This window comes from Aspergillus stella-maris, assembly GCF_047715825.1.
Source record: "Aspergillus stella-maris strain CBS 113639 unplaced genomic scaffold BDV14scaffold_69, whole genome shotgun sequence".
NCBI lineage: Eukaryota > Fungi > Ascomycota > Eurotiomycetes > Eurotiales > Aspergillaceae > Aspergillus > Aspergillus stella-maris.
In genome coordinates, this window is record NW_027396863.1 from 160023 (window position 1) to 182900 (window position 22878).

The 22878-nt window shown below is 51.2% G+C and overlaps 13 protein-coding genes across 13 annotated transcripts; 3 read left to right on the forward strand and 10 right to left on the reverse strand.

Moving 5' to 3' along the window:
* Positions 1 to 157: 157 nt before the first annotated feature.
* Positions 158 to 1673, reverse strand: BDV14DRAFT_181187 (PTD012 family protein). Its single transcript, XM_073770025.1, has one exon. It carries the CDS (start codon positions 1234 to 1236, stop codon positions 238 to 240), a length of 999 nt encoding a protein of 332 aa, XP_073624086.1. The 5' UTR covers positions 1237 to 1673; the 3' UTR covers positions 158 to 237.
* A 165-nt stretch (positions 1674 to 1838) lies between these two features.
* On the reverse strand, positions 1839 to 2777 carry BDV14DRAFT_181189 (uncharacterized protein). Its single transcript, XM_073770026.1, has one exon. It carries the CDS (start codon positions 2716 to 2718, stop codon positions 2449 to 2451), a length of 270 nt encoding a protein of 89 aa, XP_073624087.1. The 5' UTR covers positions 2719 to 2777; the 3' UTR covers positions 1839 to 2448.
* BDV14DRAFT_181190 (uncharacterized protein) lies at positions 2778 to 3905 on the forward strand. The gene has a single exon (XM_073770027.1). It carries the CDS (start codon positions 2934 to 2936, stop codon positions 3771 to 3773), a length of 840 nt encoding a protein of 279 aa, XP_073624088.1. The 5' UTR covers positions 2778 to 2933; the 3' UTR covers positions 3774 to 3905.
* A 201-nt stretch (positions 3906 to 4106) lies between these two features.
* On the forward strand, positions 4107 to 6075 carry BDV14DRAFT_181191 (CoA-transferase family III domain-containing protein). Its single transcript, XM_073770028.1, has 4 exons — positions 4107 to 4415; positions 4468 to 4849; positions 4925 to 5471; positions 5526 to 6075. The coding sequence occupies exons 1-4, from the start codon at positions 4159 to 4161 to the stop codon at positions 5951 to 5953; spliced, it is 1614 nt and encodes a 537-aa protein (XP_073624089.1). The 5' UTR covers positions 4107 to 4158; the 3' UTR covers positions 5954 to 6075.
* Positions 6076 to 6241: 166 nt separating this feature from the next.
* On the reverse strand, positions 6242 to 6739 carry BDV14DRAFT_204123 (uncharacterized protein; the record flags this gene model as incomplete). Its single annotated transcript, XM_073774457.1, has 2 exons — positions 6242 to 6391; positions 6563 to 6739. 2 exons carry the CDS (start codon positions 6737 to 6739, stop codon positions 6242 to 6244), a joined length of 327 nt encoding a protein of 108 aa, XP_073624090.1.
* An 866-nt stretch (positions 6740 to 7605) lies between these two features.
* Positions 7606 to 8082, reverse strand: BDV14DRAFT_204124 (uncharacterized protein; the record flags this gene model as incomplete). Its single annotated transcript, XM_073774458.1, has 1 exon — positions 7606 to 8082. One exon carries the CDS (start codon positions 8080 to 8082, stop codon positions 7606 to 7608), a length of 477 nt encoding a protein of 158 aa, XP_073624091.1.
* A 424-nt stretch (positions 8083 to 8506) lies between these two features.
* Positions 8507 to 10235, reverse strand: BDV14DRAFT_181195 (glycoside hydrolase family 16 protein). The gene is made up of 4 exons (XM_073770029.1): positions 10005 to 10235; positions 9672 to 9952; positions 8881 to 9604; positions 8507 to 8811 (listed from the first exon to the last, which is right to left on the reverse strand). Exons 1-4 carry the CDS (start codon positions 10090 to 10092, stop codon positions 8735 to 8737), a joined length of 1170 nt encoding a protein of 389 aa, XP_073624092.1. The 5' UTR covers positions 10093 to 10235; the 3' UTR covers positions 8507 to 8734.
* A 1184-nt stretch (positions 10236 to 11419) lies between these two features.
* BDV14DRAFT_181197 (purine-cytosine permease family protein) lies at positions 11420 to 13150 on the reverse strand. The gene is made up of 3 exons (XM_073770030.1): positions 12893 to 13150; positions 12672 to 12839; positions 11420 to 12625 (listed from the first exon to the last, which is right to left on the reverse strand). The coding sequence occupies exons 1-3, from the start codon at positions 13129 to 13131 to the stop codon at positions 11527 to 11529; spliced, it is 1506 nt and encodes a 501-aa protein (XP_073624093.1). The 5' UTR covers positions 13132 to 13150; the 3' UTR covers positions 11420 to 11526.
* A 425-nt stretch (positions 13151 to 13575) lies between these two features.
* BDV14DRAFT_211324 (kinase-like protein) lies at positions 13576 to 15190 on the forward strand (the record flags this gene model as incomplete). The annotated part of the gene is made up of 2 exons (XM_073776075.1): positions 13576 to 14092; positions 14153 to 15190. 2 exons carry the CDS (start codon positions 13576 to 13578, stop codon positions 14503 to 14505), a joined length of 870 nt encoding a protein of 289 aa, XP_073624094.1. The 3' UTR covers positions 14506 to 15190.
* BDV14DRAFT_204128 (uncharacterized protein) lies at positions 14699 to 15072 on the reverse strand (the record flags this gene model as incomplete). The annotated part of the gene is made up of 2 exons (XM_073774459.1): positions 14699 to 14869; positions 14944 to 15072. 2 exons carry the CDS (start codon positions 15070 to 15072, stop codon positions 14699 to 14701), a joined length of 300 nt encoding a protein of 99 aa, XP_073624095.1.
* Positions 15191 to 17144: 1954 nt separating the features above from the next.
* Positions 17145 to 17465, reverse strand: BDV14DRAFT_204129 (uncharacterized protein; the record flags this gene model as incomplete). The annotated part of the gene is made up of 1 exon (XM_073774460.1): positions 17145 to 17465. One exon carries the CDS (start codon positions 17463 to 17465, stop codon positions 17145 to 17147), a length of 321 nt encoding a protein of 106 aa, XP_073624096.1.
* Positions 17466 to 18341: 876 nt separating this feature from the next.
* BDV14DRAFT_204130 (major facilitator superfamily domain-containing protein) lies at positions 18342 to 20182 on the reverse strand (the record flags this gene model as incomplete). The annotated part of the gene is made up of 8 exons (XM_073774461.1): positions 18342 to 18465; positions 18522 to 18983; positions 19034 to 19251; positions 19300 to 19445; positions 19508 to 19625; positions 19679 to 19807; positions 19856 to 19895; positions 19944 to 20182. The coding sequence occupies 8 exons, from the start codon at positions 20180 to 20182 to the stop codon at positions 18342 to 18344; spliced, it is 1476 nt and encodes a 491-aa protein (XP_073624097.1).
* Positions 20183 to 21978: 1796 nt separating this feature from the next.
* BDV14DRAFT_181206 (uncharacterized protein) lies at positions 21979 to 22496 on the reverse strand. The gene has a single exon (XM_073770031.1). It carries the CDS (start codon positions 22293 to 22295, stop codon positions 21990 to 21992), a length of 306 nt encoding a protein of 101 aa, XP_073624098.1. The 5' UTR covers positions 22296 to 22496; the 3' UTR covers positions 21979 to 21989.
* Between the last annotated feature and the right edge of the window lie 382 nt (positions 22497 to 22878).

The window sequence follows — 22878 nt, forward strand, 5'->3', positions numbered from 1 at the left end:
GCACTGCGACGACATAGTGGTGAGCCTCTGGTACCATGATTAGTCGACGTGGTGGCTTGGTCTGGGGCAAAGCGAAGCCCCTGACTGATCAATGACATCTTCCAGGTCGGGTATTGCACCGGGGTGATACGGACAGGGATTGTAAGGTTAGTTTGTAGGCAGAAATCGGAGTAAAACAGTGATCTCATTCTCCTGTATACAGTCATCATCTAATCACTAAACCTCACCGGGATAGCATTATGGCCGATCAATTCGATAAAGAATCTCCGCAGCATTTAAATATGCTTCATACTCAACCTCTTCCCTCTCACCGTGCGCACCATCATCAAGATCGTAATGATAGTGGCCACCCTTATTCCCACCGTCCGCATCGAAGCAATGCGTGTGCTCCATCCTCAGTCCGAGACCCTCCGGATCCGCGCTATGGAAGACCGTCAAACAGACCACCGGTGCCTGGCAAATTTGATACTCTAGCCACTCGTTCTCGAGCTTCTTCCTGTCGGTGAAGGGTAAGTCCTCCGGCGCCGGGAAATCGGGCATGACGTGGAACTTCGCTTTTCCGCGTTTGAGCAGGAAGACGCCTCCCATACTGAGTGGTTTCTCTTCGCCGTACGCCTCGAGTAAACCAGCTCGTATGGAGTTGGTAAAGTTCAATGGACCGGTTCGACTTCGAGCTGTGACTTTCAGGACAGGGCCGGGGTGTCCCTTGCTACCGAAGAGGTTCACCATGAGCGCGCAGTTATTCGTTGGTGACGGGCGGCAATTTATGGCTTTTCCTGCCGTCGTGGTCTGCGGTAGCACTTCGACGACGCGACTGCCGTTGATAACATCCATTGCCTGTGAGTCCGCGAGATCTGCCTTTAGCCCATCCCTCCCCTTCCAAGATAAATTCGGCGCGAGCTCAGCATTATGCCCGATATGCATCCACGGCGCAGCCCCAGCACCTAACAAAAACCCACATTCAGAACTCATCCCCATCCTCCCCGCAAGCTCGAGCAAGCTGAATCGCGCATCGAAATTAGGGCTCGGGAACAAGTTCCCTTGACCACCGACATCGGCAATCCGCGTATCACCCGCCAAGCCCTCCGCTGCGAGATAGAAGGGTTTCTCGCGCAAATCAGGACAAGGTACGACCACAGCTGTGGCGTGTGTGAAGTTGCGTTTTAGTGCTTTTGAGATTACATTCGCGAGGTCGGGGAGTGGTGGTGCTGGCCGTGGATGTACGGTTACAGACATGGTGGTTGTAAGGTTCGGAATTGGACGAAACTCAGACGGGCGTCGGTGTTATGCAATGCCAGTTGTCACTTGTGCAGGTGGGATCTTGGGTGCAGACTGCAGAATCTGCGCGGGCGGACAGAATACCGAGCGCGAATCAATGACATGCAATGTAGGAAAATAGTGAGACGCGGGGGTAGAAAGACGCAAAATTGCACGAACGGATTGCCTTTTTTGAAAATCTCACTGATTAATTCAACTCGTCCGGCGCCCATGCATACTAGTCCCACTAGAGCTCCTCCTCTGGGTTTCGAGGTTTTGAAGAAACGAGCGGTTTTCGGGGTGGGGGGGCCGTTTCTGCAGCTGTATAGTGACTTGTATGCCGCTTGTACGGGGAAGGTTTAATAGTACCTATACATTAGCTTTTGATGCAAGTCTCCTAGACCTGCAAATGGGGGATATGCTCGGGCGGACAGAAAGCCGGACAGAATGTGGGATGCGACTGGAGGTGCATATTTGCCAACTCAGAGGCGGGGATTTTGTGCATGGTGTTGGTGAACGGCGTTCGAGACCGTCCTCAAAACCGCCACCGTGCTCATGCTCGGGTGCCCCCTGGACGCTGAGTCGCTAGACATGATCACAGAGACAGAGTTGACGTGGTCAATGCTGATCATTTTTTATGGTTTTGGTTAGACTGTTTGTGGTGTTGGAGGGAATGTGCGTGGACGGTTATTGTGATTGGGAACTCAATGCCGTAAGACAGTTTAATATGTCGATATCTTCGATATACACTCTATTCCCCATAACTAGGTCTGGAGGATCATAAAATGTCTTCAGGTCTACCATATCACGTGTCGCCCGAAGTCAACCTCCGCTCCGGTAACGGAGTCGTGGTAGCTGAAGGTGGCCGTGTGTTGAAAATATATATTTTCACCCATTGGTCATCCACCTAGCTAGGCTTCGACATAATATATAACTGGCCCCATCGCTAGATTGTCAGACCCTACACTATGCTGACATCAAGTCATAGACACATTAGAACCATCTTCATGATGTTTCGACGTCCTACGCACAGAGACGGAAGCAGTGCACTGCCCTGCAGCTGAGGCCATCGCATTCCACCGAATCCTCCGAAGATACCTAGAATAGGTGCCTCAGCCATCCTCCACACGACAAGGCTGAGCAAGCCAACCCAAGCCAAGCAATGCTTGCGTAGACAACTCGCTACCCTCGCTAACAAACAGAGTGCTTATAGGGTGACGGCACTCGAGACCCTGGACCTGTCGCAACGATCAGCCCTACAAACATCTTAATCACGATAGAGGCAGATGGAACAACCAATCTGTGTTGCTCTGTCGCAGCGACGAACCCAAAAGGGGCAATCGCGGCGCTGGGTGCGCTGCGCCACTGACATCGCCTGCAAAGCGGGTACGCTGCCATTATCTGGGGGCTGTTTTTGACCAGTGAGATTGGTCCTTGGCTTACGATCGCGACGTCATTCATCGAAAAAGAGGGTCTCTGGCTGAGGCTGAGGGAGGGCGCTGAATGTGTACTGTTTGGGTTAGATGGTGATGGCTTCACGGTTGATTTAAGGAAGCGTTTGTCCAGCGGTTGGAAATTCCTCATCTGCAACTACAATTCTACAAGCTTTTTGACTTACAACGGTCGCGTCTACACTTAGAACACACTCTTCGGGTTATAACTTTACCATTACCAGCATGGACACCAAGCACAACTACAACGGGTATCCCGCTGCTCCTCCCTCCTGGGGCCAGGATCCTCCTGCTCCTCCGGCATACGGGTACCCCCAGCAGCCCTATGGCCAGTACCCCCCTCACCAACCCCCCTTCTACGACCAACAGAATGGATACCCCCCTCAATCTTATCCTCCGCAATCATACTCCCCAACACCACCCTCATCGCACCTATCATCGCACCCATCGCACTCCCCCCAACCCAGCTACGCGCAAGCCCAAAACGGCACAGCGCAATTCCCACGAACCCTCGATGTCGCCTTCACATCCTGGTCCGGCCGACACATGAAAGTCACCGAAAACACCTCCGACGGACCCCTCGTCTACGCCGCAGACCTGCACAACCGCAAACCACACATGATATTCCAAGCAACCGGCACCGCACACCTCCCCGCAACCGTGCAATTCCACTGCTGGTCGCGCAAGATCGACATCTCCATCAACGGCAACGACGTCCCCATGAAGGGCACAAGCCACTGGAAATACGAGTACGCGTTTGATTCGCACGCTTTCCCGGGGCAAACGTTCACATGGAAGCGATCTAAGAGCTGGCTGCATATGAACGTCGACTGTGTTGATGAGAATGGCACCGTGCTGGCGCATTTCAAGGCAAGCAAGGGGTGGTCTGGGAAGAAGGCGGGCAAGTTGGAGATTTATGAGGCTGCGAGTAAGGGGGGGAAGGCGTTTACGGATGAACTTGTTGTTACGGGACTCGCCAATGTTTATTTGCAGCTTAGCCAGACGGCGGCGGCGAATTCGGCGGCTGCGAGTAGTGCGAGTGTTTCTGCTGCTGTTTCTGTTTAGTTTTCCTGTTTTGGCTTGGATTATGGCTGGGAGTTTGTTTGCTGGTGGTTATTGTTGAAGCGGATATCCATGATGCTTGCCTTTTGTTTATAGACTTCCTTTGACTTTTAATATATTTACCTTCTACTTCAACTAAACTTTCTATGCTTTCTATTATGCTTAACGTAGGTCACCCCGCACAGCCTCGGTCCAAGTCAACGCAAGTGGGTCAAGCAGGTTGGATCCGGATCATCTTTGTTTTCATTGCGGAGACCTCGTCCGCAAGGAGTATATATCCACAACGATCGTCTCATCCAGCTTTACCCCTCGCTGTCTGTCTTTGTCTCTGTCTCTGTTTCTGTTTCTTAATTCAACTCATGTCACCCAATTGACCGGAACAGCTAAAATGACATACAGCATTCAGACGGAAGCATCTCGTGCTCTGCACGAACACCTCCTCAATGACTCGTCCCTCAATATCCCCGATTCATTCAAAGAGGCCGCAAAGAAGGTGGAATTCGTCGGCGACAAAGACCCATTCGTCCCGACACCACTCAAGATATCTGAATCGAGCGCTGCATTGAACGCCTACGTCGCCACCATCGCAAATGTCATCTCGAAGGAGCGGTATGGCGGCGAGTATAGGGATGTTACTGTTGATACGTATGCCACCCACCACATCTTATTTCTGGGAGTCCGTGTTGATTTGGAATAGCGATGTCGCATCCCTCTTCCTAATGTCCATCCTCCTCCCCCGAATAAACGGCTCCCCCGCCCTCGAAAACAAGACTATCCAAGCAGCAATCCACAAGGGCGATATATACGAACAAGGCAAGCCCATCCGTCGTCAGTGTACGAATGTCTACAAGACCAAGGACGGGCGGTGGTTCCATCTGCACGGAAGCATGAATGCCTCGCATACGATGAAAATGGTCGGTGTACCTGAGCAGGATGTCACAGAGGAAGAAGCGAGGAAGATATACATGGAAAAAGTCAAACAGTGGGACTCGAAGGAAATCGATCGCGTTGCGAACGAGGAGTATCGGCAGGCGGGGGTGGTTTGTTTGACGCCGGAGGAGTTTTTCGAGTCCGAACACGTGCGTTCATTCCTACTCATACCATGTAGCACCCGAGACTAGAAGACGGCGATACTGACGGGAGGCCATGTGCAGGGCAAGATCATGTCCTCAGAACCCCTCTATAAACTCAAACCCCGTCCCTCGCAACGCAAACCCTGGCCAGAAACAAAGGACCCGAGTCGTCCGTTGGCCGGAATCCGCGTAATCGACTTCTCGCGCGTCATCGCCGCCCCCGTGATATCCAAAATCCTAGCCCTCCTCGGCGCGCAAGTACTAAAAGTCACGAACTCAAGTCTCCCAGACGTCTCATTAACATGGGTTGACCTGAATACCGGAAAACGTGACGTGAATATCGATCTTAAATCGCCTGAGGGGAAGGCAACCTTTGCGGAACTAGTTAGGGGAGCGGATGTAGTTGTGGATGGGTACAGGCCTGGTATCCTGTCTAAATTGGGGTTTGGCGCTGAGGAATTGAGGAAGTTGAATCCTACTTTGGTATACGCGCGCGAGAACTGCTATGGGTGGGAGGGACCGCTTTCTTATCGCTCGGGATGGCAGCAGGTGAGCGATTGTTTAACTGGGATTAGTTGGTTGCAGGGGAGGTTTCTGGGTCTTGATGAGCCTATTGTGCCGCTACTACGTATGTATCTCCACCCCATTTCTTGGATAGCGTCTAATGTTGGTATGCGTGCAGCAAACTCAGACTACCAAATGGGCCTCGTCGGCGCCGCAGCAGTCAGCCACGCCCTCCTCCTGCGCTCACAAAGCGAACAAACATTCGACATCGACGTCTCGCTCACGCAATACAACATCTGGTACTACAGACTCGGTCTTCAGTCCCCTGAAATTCAACGCTCGTTGCGCGAGAAACACGCAGACCTGAAGCTCAGGCACTACGACGAGATGCTCTCGCTTATTACGAAGACTTATGCGACGCTTCGGAAAGTTCGACCTGAGCTTTTTAGCAGGGAGGAGTACTTTGAGAAGATGAGCGGGGAGGAGTGGGGGGTGGATGGTAATATTGAGATTTTGACCGGTCCGTTTAAGATCAAAGGGAGTGACTTGAGGTATGATGTTCCTTCCGGGGCGAGGGGGAGGTCTGAGGCTAAGTGGGTATCGTGAAATTGAGGGTTTATGCGTCTGATATGAGGTGGTCATGAGATGTTCTCGTGTTGGACAGAGTGTGGAATCACGGGTCCGTATAGTACCTATCGAAAGAGAGCACTTGAAGGGTCTTTGACAAGCAAATCGCACATAAGTATATTAGAACAGCGACAAAAGACCGCAGATGAAACCCTATAACACAAGGTCTACCTAACCCGAGCACGACATCCATCTCTGTCTCCATATCCCATAGTCCACGCCCCGTGCCATTGTTCGGTATCTTACTAGATAGCTAGTAAGCCCTACCTACTTCTTCCCAACATACCGAATGCCACCATCCTTATCCCTCACATACCCAATCTCCGCCGTAATGCCATTTTCTCCCCACTTGAGCGACCCCGCCTCAACTTGGCCAGTGGACATCTGCTGTGCGTTCTTGCTCGCCCTGGCTTCGTTCTTGAGTGCTTGTTCGTTGCCTTGTTTTTGCCATTCTTTGAGTGTGTTGCATTAGTAGGTCAATATTTGTCAATATCGCGGAGCATGCATGATGACGGGGGTGGGAACATTGGGGGACAGGTAGAGGAGACAGGAGTAGAGTAGAGTGGCTTGATACAGGGCACAACGTACGGCTTCCATAAACCTATGCATGCTCCAAGCCTTAAGCCCATTCTGTACAGCGTCTCCGGGGTTCTGGAAGACAATGTCTGAGCCTGCTGCGGCGGCTGCAATTCCCGTGCCCCCGGAGGAGCCTGCGTGCTTTTTGTAGGGGTTTTTAATGTTGGTGTTGGTCTTGGTGTTGGGCATGACGGCGAAATTTGAGGATTGTGGTAAGCTGTAGCCTAGACAGAGGTGGAGATAGATGTGAAGAAAAGATGATCGCGGGTTTAGACTCAGAAGATGCTGTGGTTCTGCTATGGTTTTAGTCTGACGATGCAGACCCAGCGGTACCGTACAGTAGAGGACGGCAGGGATCTATATACACGTCGACTCATGAAATGCACTGCCGCTTAGCCCAAGAGATTCTATATACGCCCCTTGTATTGAATTTACCAATCACAGTAAGTTATTACCGTTTTCAGTGTAAGGCGTCCAGCTCATGACATGCATTGGCCGTCGTAACCTTAAAGGCTGGACCTGCGTCGGGGCTCGGCCTATGCTATGCACCTTTATCACGAGAGCTGAGATTCGGCGGACAGAGCGGAGACCGTCTGAGTGACTCGTAGGTATCATGGGAAGGTCTTATCCCAAGGGCGAGTGGAATGCCTAGAATCCTGAATCCTGATAGCCAGACATGGAGGCCGGTAACGGTAATGGTTGTCTCGCGATGCCGGGAGACGAAAGCACACTCGCAAATGATGCATATGTGTATTTGAATTTCCAATGGCGCAGCAGTGTAGTCTGAGTGTAGGTAGTGTCGGTAGGCATCAAGAATAGAGAATATTCGAAAAGCCGAAAATGAAAACACCTTAGACCCTGACCGAGTGCGCGCTGCTGATCGCGAACAATATTGCTGTCCTTGGCAGGTCGGTAGGTATTGCCCGCGGCCATGATACTGACATTTGGTATGGAACAGAGAACGCGACTGTATTCCTTCACAGTATCAACTTGATTTTGCCCATGCGATGACCACCCTGAACACACTTACTCAGGAATCAACAGCTCACTGTCCCTTAAAGCCAGAACCGCCTCAACGTCCACTCCGTACACTCAACAAGCAGCCTCCTCGCCTCCCCCTCCTCATAAAACGTCAAAGGATGTAGCGTCTTAAATGGTCCCGTCCTCATAGTCTTCACATTGAACATCTTCTGCTGACCTGGCGGTTTAATTGACCTCAGCAGCTTATCCCAATTCTCCGGATATGTCGACTTCGGTGTCACCCCGATGAATTCGATTGAGTGCGGTTGCTGTTCAGCGTCTAGGTCTGACTTTGGTTGGGGAAAGTAGTACATCCCGGAGGGGGATGTGATGTCGCCTGTTACTTGGTGGATTGTTCCTGTGCCTAGAGGTGGAGTTGTGGTGTTGAAGGTAGAGGGGGAGGGCAAGCTAGTCTCGACGAAGATTGTGGTATGATACCGCGGTTGCGGAAGGTCTGGATCTTGAATGGTGAGGACGTACCGGAGGAGGTAGGCTTTGTATGTTTCTGTCATGTTTTATCTAGATCAAAAAGTCGGTGGGCTGATAGTAGCGGGCTAGGTTGGTCTTCCGTAATCGAGATCAGTAGTTCGGGACGATCAATTCAGAACTGTAGGTAGGTTAGGTGTATGGGGTAGATCGGGGGGGTACGCGAAGAGGGAAAGTAATAGAACCTACTCCGTAGAGGCATGGTATCAAAGCCGGGGAGTGGTCTTTGAAGTGAGGTGCCGACAGAAGTATGGAGGAGGCTGGGCTGAGAACCAGCCACCCCGCAACGTGAACCAACAATATAGGTAGGGTTAGGATGTTCAGTCGGTAGTATTTTGTCTTTATCGGCGTCTTTGGGCTTTCCCTGATCAGAATGACCCCCCATATACACCTCTCTCAGGACAGCCTTGAAAGTCGGATGCTAGTTACGAAGTAGGACGCACAGGATCAGGGAGTGTCAAACTTCGAATTAAGTAAAGTAAGGCAGATTGATAGTACATCGTAAGCAAAAGCAACATCATGACAATCGTAAAGACAGGATAAAGTTGGGTAAACTCAACAATCAAGCAAAAACCAGTTCAGCCAGAATAATATCCTACCATCCATGACGGCATAGCCACGGCCCTCGTATCCTCGAGACATTTCCATCAACACAAGGCTAAAAACGCACGACACAGCTCACAGCTGCAACCATCCCGTAACAAGCCCAGCCAAACAAACAACGACCCACGCCTCAAACGTCGACGGAAAGACACCTGTCGCAGCATTAAAAAACGGTGTCGGCGAACTCGACGCTGGGGTCGTTGAGGAACTCGGGGAATTACTTGATGCTGTTGTAGGGAAGGGGATAATGCCGCCGCCGATGCCACCGCCGCCGCCTCCTGCACTGCTTGTAGGTGTTTCTGTTGAGGTTGCCGCGCCACCGCCGATACCTCCTGCTCCTGCCCCGCTGGAACTGGGTGTTGGGCTTGGGGATGAGCTAGACGCACCACCGCCAGAAGAAGAAGAACCGGCATGGCTAGACGAAGGAGAAGCAGTACTGCTTGACCCAGCCGCAGACCCCGAACTTCCAGATCCAGACCCACCAAGATTGGTACCAGAGGTATCCGTCCCATTTTTAGCCTCAATACTATCAAAACTCCCCGTCATATCCGTCCAGCTATAACTGTCCGCGGGGTTATAATTCGTGATACTCACAGAAGAGACATACATCGTAAACGGCGCAGCAGTGTAATCCGTCTCACCACCCGCCCACTCAATAGTCCCCTGCCCATTATCCGGGTCGCCGCCTGCCCAGATGCCGATGCGCACGCGCATTGGTGTCTGGGGGTAATTTGTGCCGTCGACGGCGTCGGCGTAGTTCAATGTGCGGACGGATTCGCCGTCGATGAACCATTCTGTTTTTTCGGATGTCCAGTCGATGGTGTAGGTGTGGAATTCTGTATTGGGATTTGACACGGACACGGTGGTTGCGCGGTCGTAGGAGGTTGTGTTGCCTTTGCCGAAGTAGTTTGTTGTTATTGCCGTTGGGAAGGTGGAGATTTGTTCCTTTTCTTGTCAACTACGTTTCTTACTTGCTGGGGAGGGTGTATATGTTGATGTGGGAGGGACATACCCAGTCAATCTCATCAAGATCATCCGACTCCAGGATAGCAGTGCTGATGATCGCCGTTCCATTGGCAGACTGCATAACGACCTCGACGCGGCCAAAGAAGATGTAGAACTCTGATTCGATAGTCGGAGACTGGCCCTGTTCATTGATGGTAAAGGCTGCGCCTTGCGAGGTCAGATCAACAGTACCAGAGGTGGTGTTCCAGCCATCGAGAGCGCCGTCGCCGGAGGTGAAGTCTGACGTGAATGTCCATGAGGAGAGACCAGTGTCGGGGTCGCAGGTCGCTATACACAGGTTAGTATTACTTACGATAGAGTAAATGGGAGGTGGGCGTACTCTCAGTAGGGTTACACTCTGTATAAGTCTGCGCAGCGCAAAGCTGAACGGCAGCCGCGGCCGCAGCCCATCTCGTAAAAGCCTTCATGATGCCCTTTCAGCGAAATCAGATCGTACAATACTAAAAGCAAGAGGCGTCAGATCCAGATCTATAATCTAACAAGCGGAAAAGACAGGCGACGCGCAGCTGGAGTACTAGACTTATATACACCGGAACCACACTCCACAGACCACATCAAAGTTTTGTACCTGTGGCTGCGGAATACACCAACTCAGAGCATACTTCCAATCCCATTCTAAATCCGATTCGTCGGGATATACCAAATTTCGGCAATAACTGTATGCATCTAGTGGTAAAAGCCGCAAATGCTCCACCCAGAAGCTTCTGTGGACGCTGACGATTCGGCTTGCGCGGCTGGACCCAGTGCCAGCTGACAGTGCGCGTATGGTTGGTTCGGGGGATGGGACCATATGTACGGATTAGAGATAATGTGGTGGGTGGTTGGGAATTGATTGACTGCTATAGACTTCTTATTGGGAGGTTTTGGTGATTAGGTGTGTGAGTTGTGGGCTTCGGCTCTCAGGCCGGATGTTCGTCCCACAGAAGGTCAGTGTGATTGTGGGAGGTTGGAGGGGAACCACAATGTCTTGACATTGTTTCAGATCTATCGCTTTTAATATAGGAAGAGGTCCTTCATAAGGGCACAAAATAGATAAAGCAGTTGTAATGATGGCTACCTATTCTTAAGGACCACATTGCTGTGTCGAAGATCTCCAATGCAGACCTCATGCATAGCTAGCTCATCAGCGAGCTAGCTAGTGCTTGAATCAGTCGAGTGGCCAAACTAACTAAATATAGCGTTCCCCTGACGACGACTCCGATAATGTGGTCTGAGACATCGCTGTACTTTTCCGGTGGTGGTGGTGAGCTGACGAAGGTGGCAGTCGTACTTTGTAACCGGAGCCCTAGTGAACCATGGCAACAGCCTCGTTTGCACGATATAATGAAATGGTTTTGATGCACCGAAGCACCATCTTCCACAAGGTGAGAGCAGTAGCACAGTTTAGCTGCTCAACTTCTATCGTCTTGGATCTCATATAGGGTATCTACGGTAGAGGTTCCGAAGCCTCCCAGTCAGGGATATACCTCGCAGCGCACTCCAGCCCTTCAGGGCGTCGTAAAATGTTCTTGTGAAAGCTCCCCATGCGTTCGGTACCAGAAACCTAGACTCATGGAGTTGGAGTACGAAGACTGTACGCAAGGTGGAGTGCAAAGTGGGCTCTATACGGAAGGACCTCTAGGCAGCCACTTTTCCATAAGGTTAACACGGACCTTCGCAAGAATCGACCGGAGAAGGCTTAGTCGGGGTTCTGCATTTGAGGATTGAGGTAATATGCGGACGAAGGTTTTATTAGCCAGAGTATTTAAGTTGTGGAAATTATCGCTGAAGTAATCAGACAACCCATTATCGTATCTATAAATCACATCTATCAAACCACCGCCCACCGATTACCAGTACAGCTATACACCCCTCAGCCTCCTCTCAACCCATCTCAACGGCAAATACAACATCCCCGCAAGAACAAGCGCAACCTCAAACCCAATATCCCCCGTCGACTCCGCAAACGGCCCCGTAAACCACGCCTGCCCCATACAAGGCACAACAAGCCCAAACGAAAGCGCCATGGCTCCAATGGCAGCAATACCACTCGGAAGCCGCTTCGGACTATCCCAAGTTTCAGAAGAACTATCATACAATGCGCAATCTGCGCGCCTGAAAATGAAGTGCTCAACGACAACGACGGATACAAATGCCGCGGACCAATAGGCGATAATATACAAGAAATTCTCGAGGTTCGTGAAGAAGGATTTTGCGGCCACGACGGAGACAGGGATCAGGATTGCCGTATATATAATCGAGAACACGAATCGCGGGACGCGGATGAAGAATGGTAGGAGGAGTTGGAAGTTCAATGAGATGGAGTACATCGAGGCCGCGAGATTGCCTAATAAAGAAAAGGAAAGCAGGACAGAGACAAATTTCCCGAATCCGCCGGCGGGGGAGAGCATTGCGTCCAGCACACCGCCGACACCGTATGTATCGTAGTTGTTTGACCAGGATGGGATGGAGGGTGCTGTTGCGCCGATTGCGGCGCCGAGGGTCATTAACAGGACGGTGGGGAGGAAAAGACCGAGGTACGTATATGCGAAGATGCGGAACGTCGAGACATTCGGCGTGCAGTAGACGCTAAAGTCCGCTGCCATTCCGGCCCAGGGGATTAAGAATCCTGCAATCACGCCGCCGAAGGAGAGCACTGTTGCTGCGCTTGGAGGTTCCGTTGGCGTTTGCGTGGAGAGTTTGTTTCCGCCGACGCCGGTGGCTATCACTATCGCGACAAGAGCAAATAGCCAGCAGTAGCGCTCGTACTGGTGGAGGAATCTGTAGCCGCCAAAGGAGACGATCATGCCGCAGATACCGATTACGACGATCCCTGCTGTGTCGTCGATGCTGCCGTTTGAGACTGCGGCGAGGGTTGAGCCGCCGAGGACTGAGGAGACGACGCCGAAGCCTGCGATTGTGCAGAGGTTTAGGGCCACGATTATAGATACCAGGTAGTACCTGTCCGTATTAGCGAGGACATCTCGATAACAGGAGGCATGCATACCCAAATGTAAACCTAGCATGAAGCATCTGCCTCAACCCCGTCCTAGATCCAAACGTACTAAAGTACGCAGGCGGAATCGTGCAAAGCATATTAAAGAAGAGGATAACCAGCGATGCATCTCGCAGACTCATCCCCATAACAAACGTTCCCACCATACCAGTGACAATGCTGCCATCCGACCTGATTAGCGCAAACCCTCAGAATTCAGGGTAAGAACATACGGCAGCAAGTTCGTACTCAACGTAAACCAAACAAAAAACACATTAATGAAGCGACTGTCCGTGCGCTCTTCAATCGGCACAGGTGCCACCCCGCGCAACTCGACGCCCCAGTTTGCGATGCGCGAGAGCCATTTCTCGAAGACGCGGGGAAGTTTGCCGCTGTGACTATGGTGGTGGTGGTGGTGGTGGGCTGACTCGGCGGTCGCGATGTCTACCGCCGGGGCAGGTTCTTCGACCATTGCATCTGTTGTTCTCAATCCATAACCAGTTGAGATGGTTGAAGATGAAGATTTCCTCTTATCAGATATCAAAATGAGTCACGGGACTGGGGTCGGCGAGGAAGGCAAATCGGAGGCAAATTTTATTCTCTGCGGGGGTTTGATTGGTCCGTGAGCCGGCCGTCAGATCATGCTCCGGTTTGGGGACTGCGATCTGGACCCAACTATAGACCTGGGCGTAGTGGTAAGTGGAAGGCGAAAAATAAACCTGTTCATAACCCCACTGTCTCTAATTGTATATTGTCTTCTCAGAGGGAGAAGATATATCTGGCCCGCGTGCAACTTCGGCCTCCAGCGAATGCACGTTGAATGCCCATTCCGGTTAGCGCCACCATGTACACAAACGCGCGACCACCGCCGCTTCTTCCTTTCAAGTCTGCCATCGCCGACCTACTCCGCTCCAATATGTCCGACGCCGCGGAAAAACCTCCTTCGGAGCCTGCGAAATGCCGTATGAACGTTCTGTTCTCAGCTCCCGGATTTGAGATACCAGACCCCGACAGCATTGAACGGACAGTAAACGCCGACAACACCATCTTCTCCTGGGGCGGCGTGGAAATCGCGCGCATCTCTCCCGAAGTGGTTGTGAAATATGGCACCCATGTCACGGCTACTGAAGCCAAAAGTATGCTTTTCGTTGGAGAGAATACGCCAACACTGCTGGTTCCGAAAATCTTCGCTTACTATACGTATGGCCCGATAGACCGCGATATCGATGACTTTGGGAGCCTCTCTGATACGTATATATTTATGAGCTACATCGATGGTCAAAGTCTGGATAAAGTCTGGGACACGTACGACGAGCAAACGAAACAGCGGGTTGCTGGCCAGCTTAAGGGACATATCGATGAGCTACGTGGGATTAGTAGCGCGGGCTACATAGGCTCAGTCGGTTCCGGCCCTGTTACTGACCCCATTGGAAGTCCATTCAAAGTTTGCGAATCCCACGCTGTTATGGAGGAGTGCTAACGCGGATAACAAGGTCCGTTTGCATCAGAAGACGCGTTCAACAGCGCACTCATCGATGCCTATCAATCACAGGCACCGAAAAGTCACATCAAGAGTTATTTGACCGGGTTGCTGTTCCAGAATAAGCACAAAATTGTCTTTACGCATGGTGATCTACGTCTTGCGAACATCATGGTAAATTATGGGTCGGTGACGGGGATCGTGGATTGGGAGTTTAGCGGGTGGTATCCAGAATACTGGGAATTTGCGAAATCTCTCTACGTCTGGAAGTGGCAGAACGATTGGACGAACTACCTTCTACAGGTTCTTCAACCTTATTATTTTGGGCATAGCATTCATTCGTTGTTATTCAAAGAGCTCTGGTGACATTCATTCATCTCTGTTTATGCACTTTATCCCTGTCCGTGTTTCGAATATCCTCCCATAAAGCTTAATAATACCAAGCGGCATCATCCCAGTACCACAATATGCGTCCCACCCCATCTTTCAAACCAGCGTTTCCAACTGAAACGTAGCAGGCGCCAAGGTTCCAGCCTCCATGGCTGTCCCACCTATTCCCTTAATGCCCAGCCAGTCTTCTCGCCTCGGCCAAGACGTCCGCAATCCAAGTACTGCAGTCCGGCGCCGGAGGATCAGGGTTCGATTCAGTCAGGACCCGGGGGTCATAGGGGGGTTTCAGAGCGCTCGCAAACGACTCGAAGTTGGCAAGCTGCTCCTTGGGAAGCTGGAACTGGAAAGTGGAAGACTTGAAGCTCTTACTCAGGGTGAAACGGTACGCGGGTCTGGGGTCGTAGTCCATGCCACGTGGTAGAATCTGCCCGCGCCCTGGTTTTTGTTCTGGGCTGGGACGAGTGCGATGGCTTCGTGGTCTGGGGCTTTTTCCTGGCTGAAGAGAGCCAGGTAGACGTTGTACGTGGTTGTTTCGGAGGACATGGTGATGCAAGGTCTCGAGGGTTTGGTTGGCAGTAGTAGAGTAGAGTGTAGATGGAGGTTTTTTGGTTTCTTTAATGATTTTGAGGTAGGTAAAAAGAGATAAGTGTTCGATTCCAAGTAGGAGGAGGATCCCGTCGCCTTTTGTAGCCAGCGATCCAAAAATAGTTGAGCCAAGGTAGCTACAAGTGGTTACCTACAAGAGCGGCAGGAGTGGCCTTGCTTACTTTCCCTTTCACTATACGCGTCATTCCAAAGTGATAACGGCGCTTGCCCTCGAAATACCATTTGACAGCCTAATGAGTTCTGCGGCAAGTGCCTGGTACCAGCATGGTGGTGTCCTATCATAGAGACAGTGTGCACAGCCCAGCGAACGATGTCAAGCGCCTGTCTATGGATTGGATCCAAAATCGACGCCGACCATATTTCCCAGCATAGTGGTACCCTATCATACACATTATGCTCACCGGCGTCTCTAAAACTGACTTAAATAGAATGCTGTTACTTCCCACGGCGAGTCGCCAGGCTGATACTTGACGTTCGTAAACGGCACACTGTTGGCTGTCGCACTGATAGCAAGTGGCGCCACCCAATGTCTGATATATTACGCGCCTATCAACATAGGTACTAGGCGTGAAAGCGCTATTTGTGGTTTCACTTTTAGTCTAGGATCCGATATACTCAATGGTGTAAACATTCAGTGCACACCTCCGACTCGGGCGCTACGGTGACGACTGGAGGAGATCTAACTGAACGGAATCCGCCTTGCAACACTAGAAAGCGGTAGGAATGTGCAGATCGTCCGGAGTACGTATCTAGGTAACGGAATCACCGCCGAATTATCGTAGTCTCTAGCAGCTCTGCCCGAGGGATGAAGGGCGCCTAGGCCATCGATGGGATGTTGATCACAGGTGCTTGCACTTCGGTGCACCTGTCACACTCAGCCTCAACTATCCTTAGTGAGGCACAAATTCACGAAGCACGATATGCAGCAGATTTAGAGCACCAAGGGATTATCACTTCGATATAGGATATTGATTTAGTACTTAGGTGCCCTGAGTCTCCAAGCCTCAACAGCGTCCCTAGCATTATCGCGCCGAGCGTGTAATGGTCAAGGTTGGATCCTCGTTTGCCGATTCAGATCGGACAGTCTACTTCGTGGTATCTATCTACTGATTAAAGCGTCTTATTTGAGCAAGAAGGTTGCGAAGCGTGTGAACCGTTCTCTGCCGGCAGCTGAATGAAGTTGAAGCCCGAGAGGACCAGTTGCTTCCTGGTTTAGCTACTGTCTGCAGGGTCGCTCTTTCCTCATCCAGTTTTTTGCTCACCAGTCATGACCGCTTCGCAGGAAAGGCAGGAATCATCCAGTCTTGTAGCCAGGTAGTCCCATACCTACTAGCCTTGGCTTTTCCGACAAACCATCGATCCCAGATGCCTGTATGAACAATTTCGGCTTGTGGGAAGCGATGGCCGTCACTCTCGGTACCAAGCCCCTCACGGCTAGGCCACAGCTGGGCACGCCATAATTGCGATAATCAGGTACATCAGTCTTCGATTTTCAGAAACGGGATACCCATGAGATCACGAGCAGAATATCGTCTCTCTGGAAGCCAATCAAGCATGCTCTTGGCAAATGTCATAAATTCCGTCCTGTGTTGCGGTTTGAGCCAGGCCATATCCTCCGCTGGATTGCGGTGCGGCCCCAAATCAGGATAGAGCAACTTGTCTAAAGGCCATTAGCAGTGTTTCAGGTGTTTACTATGGCGGATTTCCCAACGTTACCGCCGTCGAAAAACGGCCTGTCGTAATACTCATCGGGGTTCTTGTCATGATTGTCGTCTTTGATGATGGGATTTAGTCAATCTTCTTTCGATTTTCCATGATACCTCTGGATCAGCTCCATGGGGGTAGGGCCAAGCAGTGTAATCATTCGCGCGAGATGTGCTCTGGCGTTGTATCGGCCGTCGCGGAATCGGATATTTTTGAAGAGATCTGAGCTTCCCACAATTTTCCATAATTTAAAACAAACTTCAGCACGTGGCCCAAAGTAGCACAGAGCGAATGTAGAGTAGTCCTTACCAGTGTCCCAAAATCCCAGATATCAGCATTGGTTCCCAGCCGCAGCCAAGCAGCACTTCCGGCGCCCGATAGGCGTCATGCTGGATAGAATAACGACACCGCTGCTCCATGGTCAATCCCTCATACAACCCGAGGTTCAGAGACGGATCATCCAGTTTGGCGGAAATTCCAAAGTCGGCGATGTATAGACGGTGGTTGCGGAGTTTATCCTCTTTTGTGGGACCAAAATAGCCCTGATGTTGGCAGACCGGGCGGTATGTTCCAGGGTCAATCTTATACGCATGTGAGCCTTTGTCAAGCATCGGGTCGTTGGTCATCGGGGGTCCTCGAATTTGATGAAGATATTATCTATTCTTAGGCCTGCGAGATGATTTAGCTCGGTTGACAGGAGCGGGATGCATGGATTCTCACCACCGTGGACAATATTGCAGCTCGAGTGAAGATAGCCAAGCGAGTCAAGTAAGCATTAGATGTATGCTTTGGCGAGCGGCAGGGGAAGCGTAAGGTCTGGAAAGCGTCGTCGAAATTCCGAAAGAGGTTCATACATTGGTTCATAGACGAGGCAGCGATGCTTTCCTTCTGGTCCCATGATCTCGAAACTATTGCCGAAGTTCATTCAAGACATTTAGAGCCGACTTTCAGACACAGTCTTCAGCGTAAGGTGCTCTTCATATCCCCGCTGGTTCTTTCTTTCAGCATCCTGACCGCAATTGAGGGTTTTCAAAGCGACCGTCCACTCAGGTTCGCGTTTCCGCCTACATGATCACGACTACCTTGCAGCATGTCGTGCAAACTAGACCCTGGACGAGGACGACTTCACCAGGAGCAGCTGGGTAGTAAACAGCCGGATCGTAATTCGGCAAAGTTTCTTCATCAACCTTCTGCTTCGCGGGTATTAGTGGGTTATTGAAGCGCAGTACGTCCCAGAGGGGTTTCTTTTCAAAAGAAAACAGACTGCGCCTGGGCACGAAGAGCAGACGTGTGGGAGCGAGCATTGGGCAGGCTGCTCCTACGTGGAGTGCGTGTCTACAGAACAGAAGGATGTTGCACCGAGAACGTCAGGGGAGCTAACATGTGACTTGTTGCCAATCACCAAAAGTACGATAACAAAGGGGATCTCTCTCTCTCCTTTCACTTTCACACGCTCGCTACTGTCAAACACATTCAATTCCTCTGCCCTCGGCTCCAATATCCTACAGAGTATACCTGAAGTCCGGCGACCCCTCGATGATCTTCTCCCCACGGTCAGCCTTGCGATTGCTGATCCAGAAATGGAGTGTCAACGCCCCCACTACAATGAGCAGACACAGCTGGCACCTACGATTCCCATTGTTAGTCAAGATCCACGATTATTCTTGTCCAAGGATACTCACGCTATGACCGCCCAGATACCAGGAATATAGTCTGGCGCGTCCTCCGACCGAAACACCAAGCTCCCCGCAATCCCTCCGATCCCACCGAACGCAACGAGCGTCGCGCTCGCAAAAGCCCGCGTCCACTGCCCTCGAATATTGTTCGCTTGATACGCCATGCACGCTGGGATGTTTGCATTCGCTCCAGCCGTCGTCAGGAATACACCGAAGAAGCGGACGGCGGCACTACCGGCGAAGCCCATGATCGGGAGGCCGATAAGCGTGATGACGCTGTTCAGGACCAAGATCGGGGCACGGATGCGGTACTTGTCGCCGACCCATGATGTTGCGACCATGAGAATACCCGCTAGGGCAAACGGCGGTGCGATTAAACATTGAGCCGCGGCGACACTGAAGCCCATATTGTCGCGAAGAATGATTGGGAGAAAGTACGCGATTCCGTATGACAGGGTGGTCAGGGCACTACCGCAAAGTTAGCTCAACGAACAGAACAATGTGGAAGTGAGACATACAAAAAGATAAACGCGAAGGCCCAGATCTTCGGATCGAGCGCGGGACGGAGGAACTTGACGAGGCTGAATGGCTCTGGGTTGGCATCCGCCCGGTCTCTATCCAGCCTTCGGAGAACGAATGCACATTCCCGCTGTGTCAGGAAACCCCAGGCGTTGTGGCCCTTGTCAGGGAAATCAACGACAAACACCATGCACAAAATTCCCACGATGAACGTCAACTAGCTTTGTCAAACTCGATACCTATCCGGCTCAAATGTGATGCTTACCACTGCTTGCATGATGAAGATCCATTGCCAACCACCGAGGCCCTGGAGAGGTGCCATTTGGCTAAAGCCGAACGCGAGAATACCCGAAAGGGCAGAGGCAACGCATGCGATCAGGTAAAAAAACGAGTACCGCTTCTGCACCTCATCTATTGCAACTCTGGTTAGCGGCTGCATCATGTCCGAACTGAAATAGAGGTCAAGGGCGCACATCGTGAGTACCAGCAAGACAGTAGATACACCGCACCAGGGAAGAACCCTGCTTCGAGGATACCCAGGAGGGCACGCAACCCTGCCAAAGTCTGCCAGTCCGGAGCATACGCGAAGCCCTTCGGGATTCATTTGTCAGAGCACTTCATAACAGACAACAGGCCAGCCTTACAATCAGGCAAGCACCCCAGGTCATCACGATAACAGAAATGAAGATTCGCGGTCCGATCTTTCGAATGACGGCGGTCGCCAACGGCTGGAAGACAATGTAGGTGACGAAAAATACCAGCACCATAATCGACTAAGTTGCATTAGCAGTCTTCCAAACCCTCTGAGCTGAGAAACAAACATATCGGAAACCAATATACAATTCGAGGTCCTCCATCATTCTAGACTGGTGTCAGCAGTGTCATTATCGAAAGCTCTGGCAACGTTACCCGGTAATTGCCGCGACGGAAACGTTTGTGCGATCCATCAAGCTGATACAGTACGCAAGTCCAGTAATGGTAACGAGACGGCGGTCAACGCGGTGGATGATCTTTCTCTGCTCTTCGTATGTGAACTCCTCATCGTCGTCAATATCAACATAGCGCCGCGAGCCTGCAGCTTTCTCGACATTTTCTACATTCTCTGTCGACACCTGTTCGGTGGACACCTTCTCAACGTCGTTCACCATTGTCGCTTGCCACTCTAGTAGGTTGAATATGTCTGGTTATTGCGGGGCTACAAGAAGGGACATTGCATTGAGGTTGACCCTCTTTATACCCCTTTCGAAGAACCCAAAGCTGGCTAGCTGCATCCATGTCACTCAAGACTCCGGTCCACATAGGCAAGTCAGAGCGAGTAGTCGTGAGGAGACAAGAGGGTGACCCTTGGCAACGCCTCCCTTGTCACACCTGATAGCGGGATTGGATGCCCGAGAATCTAGCTAACATCCATCAGACGGGTTTCTGGATGGATGCTCAACTTTGGCTACTAAACCAATTCCACAATGCACCATACCCTCGGCTTTGCCGGCACTTCACAGTTGGACAATGTGTGAGTTTAAGATACCGAAATGACCTGGCCCCATGGATTTTGAAAGAGGGGTTGTCAGCTCAGATTCCACATACAGCTGCGTACCATGTCAAGGATTACTATCCAGTTTATCCTCGATGAACACCAGGGTTCTGACGACATGATGCTTGCCCCTCTGCAGACCAGAGGCCCCTGAGGAGGGACTTTGTCTCGTACTAACCGATACCTGCTGTCATCATGACCTTTCGCATTGTATCGATATATCTCCTTACCCCGCAATATGCTATCATGGCATGCCCCCATCGTCTTGGCCATCCCCACTGCCCCACGCTACCCCAGATTCCCAGACAGCTCTACGATGCTTCGTTGCTGAAAAACAGCGGCCATGTCCGGTCGTCGTCGCCTCTTTTACTAGGCATGTTTCCGATGTGGCATTCAAAGAGCTCAGATACGAGAAGCTCCCCTCTTGTACCCTGGATCCGTCCCAGCTGACCATGCGCCAATCGCCGGAACCATCTTTGTCTCTACCTTGCCTCTTTATCTCCCGTCTGCCAAGGTCTTTTTGTCCCAATTGGACTCCAGCTTATGTCTTGACGACCGGAGGATGAAAGTTCCGACCAGCTGGACCTCCTCTGCACCAACCACTTGGATCACTGATTAGCTGTTTCATACACCTTGGCGATTTGGTACGAGATCTCTTTGTCCCTACCACGAGATATGCAAAAACTTGTTGCTTGACAGGCTCTGTGGCGAGACTCTAGAGAGACTCTAGATTCTTGTCGACGGCGTCACCATCTCTCGTATCTGATCTGTCGCCCATACACCAGTGGCATTGTTCTGCAATCGCTGCCAACGCGTACTGCAGTGAACTCGTGGAAAGACATGTCCAATTTTTGCTCAGGCTGGCCCCATTCCGAATCATCAGTAAAACTCGTAATCCTTGTAGGGTGGATCAACCCTCTCCTATTTGGATCCTAAACCTTTTCTCGAACCTGCGCCAACGCACCCGGTTAGAACAGAATACTCTCATTGTCCCTCTCGCGGTTCCAACCCAGCCCTGCGCATTGCCACACATCATAGCAAGCGGTAGTCCATGAGTCTGTATACATTAATTCCATTCAACGGATCGCCAATATAAGCCGGTACTATGACTGCGCCGTGCTGGTCAAAGTTTTCTTGATCCATGCTTCACGGCGATACCCGCAGCTATGCGACCACCAATTTCTGTTCAAATTTTTGATTTCTCGGATCTAAGCTGCTGGGAGAATTGCCATGGTGCCACAAAGTTCGGCGTCCCGCCGATGAAATCCGAATGAAGCGTGTGGGTGGTAGTGCGGTTGAGTCAGACAAAATATTTATATGATCGCCTATAGGGGATGTGAGGCTGACACCCGGACGTCTAACTCTACCGTTGCTATACAGAATACTCTGCGCCCTACTACTATCCCTTTGATTGTCCCTGTGATTCAAGCAACAACGGTGACTCGGAATGACTCATGGTTGCTCATCGAAAACCTTCCACAACCGAACATTTCGTCCCCAAACTGCCAATTGTGGCAAAACTGTGGATGCATCGCGTCAACCCGCCGACCATCGCGATGCAAATCCAGGGTACCCGCGGAGCCGCGCATTCTCATCGCGTTATAGAAATCGTCGACTCCAGAAGAATCGATAATGGGTGGCCTTCTTTCGATTCCGATTGGGACCCCGACGTGTAGAAGGCAGAAGAACCCCAGGGCTGAAATCTTACAGCCTGCAGATCGTTGACTCATTGTAGAAAAAGCATGAGCCCAGAGTAGGATCCTCGTCTTACTTGGCTTTCTACATTGATTATGCTCGTTTCATTTTTTTCTTTCAGCTCTTATTAATGCGCTTACTTCGCGCTTGGCGATGTTGACGTTTGGTAGATTGTGATTGCCAATGTCTTCCTCACAGTTTGCCCTTGGTACGGAGGCCTAAAGCGACACTCGTGCAACATACCCACTTTGGGTGTAATGTAATGTATTCGCCTGGAGTTCTGCCAGCAGAAACACTATCTTATCGTACATAATGACTTGATTTGTTTCACCAGTAGGTTACTTATCCCAAGCACCGCGTAAAGGTCCAAGTCCTTGCTCAGGTGTTGTACACAGCCCCGTACAACTAGGGTCGGCCAGGTTCACCACGTCCAGCCTAACAGTAAGAAATATTGTACGTACCTTCAAAGGACAATTGGATTGTCCTTATTGCCATCTTCAAGAGCCAAATTAATTGGCCGTTCTCGTTCGCCCTCCTCTGGATCCAAATTGATTGGATTATTGGCAGCCTCCCCCGGACGAGCATCCTCTCCAGCACCAGGAAGACCAAGCTGTTGTT

Excerpts from the sequence above, each read along its gene's own strand:
- BDV14DRAFT_181190 (XM_073770027.1), top strand. The coding sequence starts at position 2,934 with ATGGACACCAAGCACAACTACAACGGGTATCCCGCTGCTCCTCCCTCC.
- BDV14DRAFT_181191 (XM_073770028.1), top strand. The coding sequence starts at position 4,159 with ATGACATACAGCATTCAGACGGAAGCATCTCGTGCTCTGCACGAACAC. Across the intron at positions 4,416-4,467 it reads AGGGATGTTACTGTTGATAC|CGATGTCGCATCCCTCTTCC; the intron begins GTATGCCACCCA and ends GATTTGGAATAG. Across the intron at positions 4,850-4,924 it reads AGTTTTTCGAGTCCGAACAC|GGCAAGATCATGTCCTCAGA; the intron begins GTGCGTTCATTC and ends GGCCATGTGCAG.
- BDV14DRAFT_181187 (XM_073770025.1), bottom strand. The coding sequence starts at position 1,236 with ATGTCTGTAACCGTACATCCACGGCCAGCACCACCACTCCCCGACCTC.
- BDV14DRAFT_181195 (XM_073770029.1), bottom strand. The coding sequence starts at position 10,092 with ATGAAGGCTTTTACGAGATGGGCTGCGGCCGCGGCTGCCGTTCAGCTT. Across the intron at positions 9,953-10,004 it reads AGAGTGTAACCCTACTGAGA|CGACCTGCGACCCCGACACT; the intron begins GTACGCCCACCT and ends ACCTGTGTATAG. Across the intron at positions 9,605-9,671 it reads ATCTTGATGAGATTGACTGG|GAACAAATCTCCACCTTCCC; the intron begins GTATGTCCCTCC and ends TGACAAGAAAAG.
- BDV14DRAFT_181206 (XM_073770031.1), bottom strand. The coding sequence starts at position 22,295 with ATGAGTCAACGATCTGCAGGCTGTAAGATTTCAGCCCTGGGGTTCTTC.
- BDV14DRAFT_181197 (XM_073770030.1), bottom strand. The coding sequence starts at position 13,131 with ATGGTCGAAGAACCTGCCCCGGCGGTAGACATCGCGACCGCCGAGTCA. Across the intron at positions 12,840-12,892 it reads TTGAGTACGAACTTGCTGCC|CATTGTCACTGGTATGGTGG; the intron begins GTATGTTCTTAC and ends GTCGGATGGCAG. Across the intron at positions 12,626-12,671 it reads CATGCTAGGTTTACATTTGG|GTACTACCTGGTATCTATAA; the intron begins GTATGCATGCCT and ends TAATACGGACAG.
- BDV14DRAFT_181189 (XM_073770026.1), bottom strand. The coding sequence starts at position 2,718 with ATGAATGACGTCGCGATCGTAAGCCAAGGACCAATCTCACTGGTCAAA.